Source organism: Apium graveolens, chromosome 8 (genome assembly GCF_009905375.1).
Source record: "Apium graveolens cultivar Ventura chromosome 8, ASM990537v1, whole genome shotgun sequence".
Classification (NCBI taxonomy): Eukaryota; Viridiplantae; Streptophyta; class Magnoliopsida; order Apiales; family Apiaceae; genus Apium; species Apium graveolens.
In genome coordinates, this window is record NC_133654.1 from 217,192,151 (window position 1) to 217,199,944 (window position 7,794).

Genomic DNA, 7,794 nt, shown 5'->3' on the forward strand with positions numbered 1-7,794 from the left:
ACCAATTTTTTTTTCAAACAATGACTCAGTTTGGTTGGTTTTACTGCTATGGCTCAGGCAAGCTGACTATTTGGAATAATGGAGTTCCAACTCGTTATCCTATCAACAACATTCCTTCTAATCTCTGGATTCAATTTCCAAAAATCATTAAAAATGATTTGTTGACTGTTCAAAAAGATCTTCATCTCCGTTCTCTTAGTCAGCAGGAGAGAATCATTCGTCTTGCTATTTTTTTTATTGAAGATAGGAAGAAGAATTAATTGCTATCCTCCTGTTTCTCTTCACTGTCAGCTTTGTCAGTCTTTTAGACTAGGACTAAGGCTGTTGATGTTAGGGATTCTAGACTAGGGCAATCTTGCAATTTTCTGCATGTAATATAAGTTTCATGAAATGTATTCGTTTGATATATTAATGAAATTTTACTTTATTGCAAGATTTTGCCTCTGAGTCATTTCATATTCTGATTACCCTTTACATTCTGATAATAATCAAGTTGTGCTGCTCACGTGGTAGTGTTTATTTGCTTGGTTTATTTTTGGTTATTCTTAAATGGGATTATTTTATCAGAATAATTGTTTAAATGGGATTACTTGGTTAGTGGGACGGTTTTTCTCCTTGAAAAACTGTATGTGATAAGTAATGATTACTGAATACCCGTGCCCATTAATTATTTTTTTACTGCTGCATGCCTGACAGGTGTCCAAAGACCTTTCATATTCGTCTCAACGGTTATCTTTTACCATGTATAAGTAAAAGAGAGAAAAGATTGTAAAATCTTTTATTCACTTTTATACTCTATCTCTCTCTTTTTACTCTTATACTCTCACTATTTTCTGATGATTTATCACACAGGCATTTTCTCGAACACCTTTCAGACACTCAAATTTTTCATTGATTTCTCAATGGCACCTAAAGATATTATCTTCAATGGAGAAAAGTTTGTTCCTAATAACTATGCTGCCATTCTTTCCACGCAAGAAGCTCCGTCAGAACTTCACTTTTTTCAGGACTTCTTAGCTAATAGTGAAATCGGATACGCTTTGACTCAACCATCAAGTTTTTCTGGATCACAAGTGCTGACATTCTGGAGAACAGGGGTTTATGATGATGGTGGTAAGCGTGGATCTCCTAGTATTGTCTTTACAGAAAATAAGGAGGATTATGTTGTTACTCCGATAGTGGTTCACAGGGCTCTCCATTTACCAGAAAATGTTCAATTTAGTGCTGCTGTTGAGGAACCACTGCTTCAGGAAATGATGGCTGATTTGGGCCATGAAGAAAGTTTAGCAAAAATGGGTCAACTCAAACGTGTACACATGCGCCGAGAATGGAGCTTTTTCTTTGACTGCATCACAAAGGCATTTGGTAACAAATGTACAAATTTTGATGCCATTCCAATCTTGTCTCAACAAATTGGGTATGCTCTTCTCCATCAGTCTCATTTTGATTTTGCTAGAACTGTGCTATACTTTATTGTGACAGAATGAAAGAGGATAGGAATATTGTCTATTTTGCTAGATTCTGTCAATTAATTTATAGTCACTGTATAGAAGATGAATCTATCTTAGCCAGTGACCTGTTAGAATCCTTTAAGCTAGCCAAAAAGGGTTTTACTGATTTACTAAATGTTGATAACAAAAAGGCAATTTTGAGACCTCTTAGAATTCCCTTAGTTGTCAAACAAGCCCTAGTAAATGCTGATGTTGCCAAATACTCTATAATTTATCCTGATGTCCCACAACCACAACATCAACCACAACCTCAACCACAACCATCAGATCCTACTCATATCCCTCCTCAAACACAAACATCAGAATATGCTCATTATCCATCAGCACATACTACAGTGCAACCTTATTCTGCTAGAGCAACAACATCAAGATCTAAGAAAGTTACACAGCAGAAAAGAAGGAGGATCATCTTGAGAGATGAATCAGATGATGAGGTACAGGTTCAACCTACAGAACCTGTTGTTCTTGTAGCTGAGAAAGTCTCTTCTCAGCAAGATACAAAGACTGGGAGTTCTAGGTCCCTGAAAAGGCCTAGAACAATTAATTCTGATGATGCAGCTCCTATAGTCTCTTCAAAAGCAAAAAGTTTTAAAACATTAGCAAAAAGGCCTGCAGATTCTGGTAAAGGAATGGAAGCAGCAGCTAAGGAAGGGGGTCAGGAATCTCTGATCTCACAAGACCCTGTTGAAGCTTATAATTCTCCAAGTGCTGATCCAGACCTTCATGCAACTCATCACTCTCCATTTCATGAGCCAGAAATAACTCATATTCCCACACCTCCAGTATCTCCAGTACATGATGATAACCAGGGGCCAAGTGATGAAATTGACATCCATAACTTGAAAGTGCCTCATGTTTTGCATCTGGAAGCTCCACCAACTACACAACTTTCTCAGCACACTCCTCCAGCCACTCCAGTGCTAAATTCTGATGATCATGGAGATGGATCTCCAATTGCATCTCATACAGTCATTTTATCAGCAGATGATGATAGTGAAAATTCTGCCACTTCTGCTTATCTTTTGCTCGTCCTCGAGAAAAATCAAAAAGAAAAATGCTAACTAAGAAAAATCCTATGCTCCTTTTCGTAGGCGTGACAGGAAATTTTAGGTTTACCAACCCGTTAAACTCATAGACGATCTCTATAAGAGGAGGGTTGTCTCCCAAGGGTTTACAGAAGATATGCCCATAAAATATGTGAAATTCTTTAGTAAGTGTCCAAACTCTATCAACAATAACATTCATCGGTGTCAACACAAGAATTCTTAGGAAAATACATGCCTTTAAGACTCTTCTAAAAGTAGCCCAGATGTAGGTATCAACAATCCACTTATATCGACTCTGAACGTTTACAAAAAATCCCAAGGTGTGTCGTGAAAATAGGTCTATGAAGAATCAATTGAGTAAGTACCTTTCCTCTTTTTTCAACCAATATTAAACAGACCCAATCTCTATCAAAACAAGTATCTAGCCAAAATTCACAATTATTTTTTTTTTCTTTTTTTTCTTTTCTTTTAACTGACTTTGTAATGTCCGTTTTCTTAGGCTTTCTATGTTACCCATGTAGCGAGCTTTGGGCCAATGACTTCCAAACCAGATGGTCTTGGGGCACTAGGTTTTGAAATACCACTACAGACTTAATTACTCGAGTAACAAAGGCCACAAAACAGGACTAGTCAATTATACTACTTGTGCCCATCATCTCAATTTTTTTCTCTTTTTTTATTTGTGAGGAATATTGGGTATTGAAGTAGTTTACTCAAGCATCTCTTTTTTTTTGCTTTTGTTTTTTTTTCCGCAAAAATTTGATTTGACATTGTTTCAACATGTGGGCTCTGTCTCAGATATCAAAAACTTCCCTAAACAATCTTTCCTACAAAGACCCTATACAAATGTGCCGTCTTGGACTCTTATGCAAAAATTCGTTTGACACAAGTTTCATGAAGACAATCTTACTTAACTACGTTCAAATCATCTCAAGGCATTATATATATAAGTTTTGAAAAACTGTTGACACCAATTAGTATTAAAGTACAAGAGTGGACTGGACAACTTAGCTACAATATCTCTGAATTCTTTGGATTTTTTTTCATTTTTAAATTTTTTTTGGATTGTTTTTATATATATAAAAGTACTACTAAACCCTTCCCCCATACCTAAATCATGCATTGTCCTCAATGAATGTAAATGAGAGAAAAATGACCAAGTACAAGGATGAGAACACCTGATCAGAGCATGACAGAGGAACACAATTACCTATAACACACACACACACATAGTTACTCCCCCATACCTACTCTTTACTATGGGAGACGCATACCAGAACGTTTGTTAACCAATACCAGAGCGTGCGAAAAACTACCTTCGTAACACAATCAACACACATGTGAAACTCACTCATAAGATCAACATTATCCACTAGAGAGATAAGATCATGCATCAAAATAAAAATCATATTACTAACATCATCCATAGACCAATTAGACACTTCTTTATGTTGTTTAAGCAGATTAATGACTTGAAATTCTTGTTTATGAACTTTGCTACTAGAAATAAGAACATCATGAGTTTCATTATTAACTACCAAGGATTGATTAAGAGTGGAAAATGATTGAATAGGATCAAGTGTGGGTGGCTCACCAACAGAAGTCTTAACAACGGTCTTAAGATCAAAATAACTATCCTCAAGTTGGGTTTCATGATTAGAACAAATGGCATTTAATTCCTCTAACATCTCATCACAAGTGAAATTCTTATACAACTCATGAAGTTATTTATTGCTCTCATACTCACACGAAACACCTTCCTCAAGAAGAGACTCAACTGCACTATCCTCATAATTCGACCAAGACACAACCTCATCTACCAAGTTAACTCCTATAGGTTGTTAAAAAAGCTCATTAGGTTGATTTACTACATTAAAGATATTCAGATCTATCGACATATTTCTAAATATGAGTTTCATCGAACTATTTCTACAGTTAATCAAAGCATTAGAGGTGGCAAAAAAGGGCCTTCCTAAAATGATGGGGATTTGATTTTTGAGATTTTTGACTGGCTCAGTTTCTAAAACAACGAAATCAACGGGGAAGACAAAATTACCAATCTTAATCAACACATCTTCAACTATACCCTTAAGATTTTTAATAGAACGGTCAGCTAATTGAAGAGTGATATTAGTATTTTTAAGTTCACCTAAACCCAAAGCTTGGTAGACAGATAATGGAAGAAGATTCACATTAGCTCCTAAATCGAGTAAAGCTTTATCAATGAAGGTATTACCTATGACAGAAGAAATGGTAGGACAACCAGGATCCTTGTACTTCACAGGGATTTGATTTGACAATATAGAACTAACATGAGAGGTTAGGAAAGCTTTCTTAGAAACATAAGTGGTTCTTTTATGAGTACACAAATCTTTTAGACACTTAGCATAAGAGGGAATTTGTTGAATTGCATCTAAAAGAGGAATGTTAATCTTGACTTGCTTAAAGACTTCTAAAATCTTATCTAACTGAGCAAATAGTTTTTTTGAGATAAGTCTTTGAGGAAACGGAGCTTTTGGCCTAAAGACTTTTTCACTAGATGCATCAGAGTGGGGTTTTGAAGGTGGTTCTTTGGATGGTGATGACTCATTAGATTCAGAATTTTCAGGATTTGAAGATTGTGGAAGACTAGGATTCAAGAGTATAGGATTTGGTTCAGATATTAGCTTATCTTCCTGATGAGTATTAACACCAACATGATTATTGAATTGATTTCCAGACCTTAGAGAGATGACAAAGTTCACATTTTCATGAGACTTTTGGTTTTGATGAAATTTAGGATTAACCTCGGGTTGACTAGGGAAATGATTTTTCTCTCTCTCACTGATTATATTTTCCAATTGACTAACTTGTACCTCTAGCCTAGATAGGGCTTGTGTGTTTGAATTTAGCAACTGCCTATCTTGGGTCATAGCTGGCATGAAAGATTGTTGAGATTTAAGTAAAGCCTCCATACTTTTTTCAATGGAATTCAATTTCTTATCAGATTCACTAAAACCAGGAGGGTTTAACAGGGCTAAGTTAGGATAATGACCAAGATTTTGAGGAGGATATGAATTGGGATTTTGAGCTGGGTATGGACCAGGATTGGGCTTTTGAAAAGTAGGTTGAGAATTTTGATTAAACTGATTGTATTGACCTTGGTTTCATGAGAAATTTGGGTGATTCTTCCAACCAGGATTGTATGTGGGTGCATATAGATCTGTTAGATATATTTGAGATGTCATGTCTAATGTGTTTCATTTTTAGTTTTCAGATCTTAACAAATTAGAAATATCAGTACTTACTGAAATCAGAACTTACTGGAAGTCAGAAGTTAAGGATATCAGTATTTAATTATCAGGAGATAATTATCAGAAGATGGATATCAGAACTTAAGTGCGGGAGGACGAACAGTTAAGGAAAGGCTGATTGAAAGGAGAGAAGATCAAGACTAAATAAAGAAGAGATATGCATGGAGAAGATTTCTATGGAAAATAGAAGACTTGGAAAAGAAGATATCTAATTGATATATTTTAGGATACAGAATCATATTCAATATCAATTAGAGATTATCTTGTAACTGTGTAGTATATAAATACAGACATAGGGTTTACACTATATGTGTTATCATAATCGAAGTTATTATTTATTGTAACCCTAGCAGCTCTTGTAATAAGTTGTTCATCACTGAGAGAGGACAGTTCCATATTATAACAGAGTTTATTGTGTTGAATAAATTCTATTTTCTGTTACTTGTGTTCTTATATTCGATTTGATTGTGATAAACACTGTATTCAACCCCCTTTACAGTGTGTGTGACCTAACAGGATCAATCCTAACTCTAGGTTGAAACATGGCATTGACTTGTTCAATTTCAGGGCAATTGTCTGTCACATGATTAGGAGAACTACAGTTTGCACAGATAGAAAAGTGAGAAGACACATTGTTAGTTTCTAAGGCCTCTAGACGTTTAGTGATTGTAGCTAACTTAGCTTCAGTTACAATAGAATTACCAACTACGTGTAAGCCCTTATATCTTTCAGGTTCCGGATTAGGTTCCCTAGTTGACTCCCACAATATTGTTTTTTCAGCTAACTCTTCAAAATATTGCCAAACTTCTTCCTCAGTTTTATCCATAAATTTACCTTGGCACATAGACTCTAACAAAGCAGTGGTTTGACTGTCTAAGGCTTCATAAAGAATTTTATAAAGTCTCCATTTTTCTATACCATGTTGAGGACACTTAGATAAAAGCTTTTTAAATCTATCAAAAATCTTCCAAAAAGACTCATTTCGATTTTGTTGAAATTGGTTAATTTCATTTCTAAGTCTGTTTGCCTTATGTTTTTTAAGAAAGATAGATACAAATCCATCCCACGTGGAAATATAATTAACGGGTAGACTATACAATAATTGTTTAGCCTCTTCTTTTAAAGCAAAGTTAATAAGTTTGAGCCTAATGGAGTCTGAGCTAAGTTGTTGGAGTTTTTGTAAAGTACATACTTCCTCAAATTCTCGAATGAAAAGATATGGATCTTCTCCCTCTACCCCAGAAAACTTAGTTAACATGCTAATGTGGTGATGTTTGATTTCAAAATTGTTCGCGGTTACTTCAGGTAGGACTATGCATGAGGGTTCAGCGGAATGAGCGGGATAACAACGGTCTTTAAGTGAGACATCAATGATTACAGGTGGAATTTCTACTTCTTCTTTTGACTCAATTTTAGTGGGTGAAGAGAAGTCAAGTTGCCTTACTACTTTAGGAGATGAAAGGTTAGAGTGTCTTATTAATCTAGATGAATGGTCTCGAACCCATTTACTTTGCATATAAGACAAGTAATCAAGTAGCAGACAAGAGCTATAAGTAAACACCCAAGAAAAATTGGAAAATCTAAAAGAAAATCTTAGATCTATGGGTAATCCTAAAAATAATCTAGACAGCTCCTAACTTTTGGAACACCAAAAAGTCTATAAATCTAGGTTTATACAAACCGATTGGCCAGGTAAGCGGGGGCACTTCCTTGTAAACAAAGCGCTAAATTAGAGAACCGCTAGCCTAGTCACCAATCCAAATTGGCCAGGTAAGTGATACACTTGCCTTGTCACCAAAAGTTCGAATAATTCCAAATTTACTTCCTCTTTTAGGTACCTTCCTAATTGAGCTCGAAATCCTAGTGGCCAACGTCTACTTAATTTTATTAAGGTAGGTGAACGCAAGATGAAGGAATTAGTGATTTATGGGCCATGGAAAGGGT

General features: G+C 35.5%; 1 protein-coding gene across 1 annotated transcript; it reads right to left on the reverse strand.

Annotated features, from left to right (window-relative positions):
- Nucleotides 1–4,398: 4,398 nt before the first annotated feature.
- On the reverse strand, nt 4,399–5,511 carry LOC141680335 (uncharacterized). The gene has a single exon (XM_074486591.1). The coding sequence runs from the start codon at nt 5,509–5,511 to the stop codon at nt 4,399–4,401; it is 1,113 nt and encodes a 370-aa protein (XP_074342692.1).
- Between the last annotated feature and the right edge of the window lie 2,283 nt (nt 5,512–7,794).

What these genes read in the sequence shown, in the direction of transcription:
- LOC141680335 (XM_074486591.1), bottom strand. Translation starts at nt 5,511, where the DNA reads ATGGAGGCTTTACTTAAATCTCAACAATCTTTCATGCCAGCTATGACC.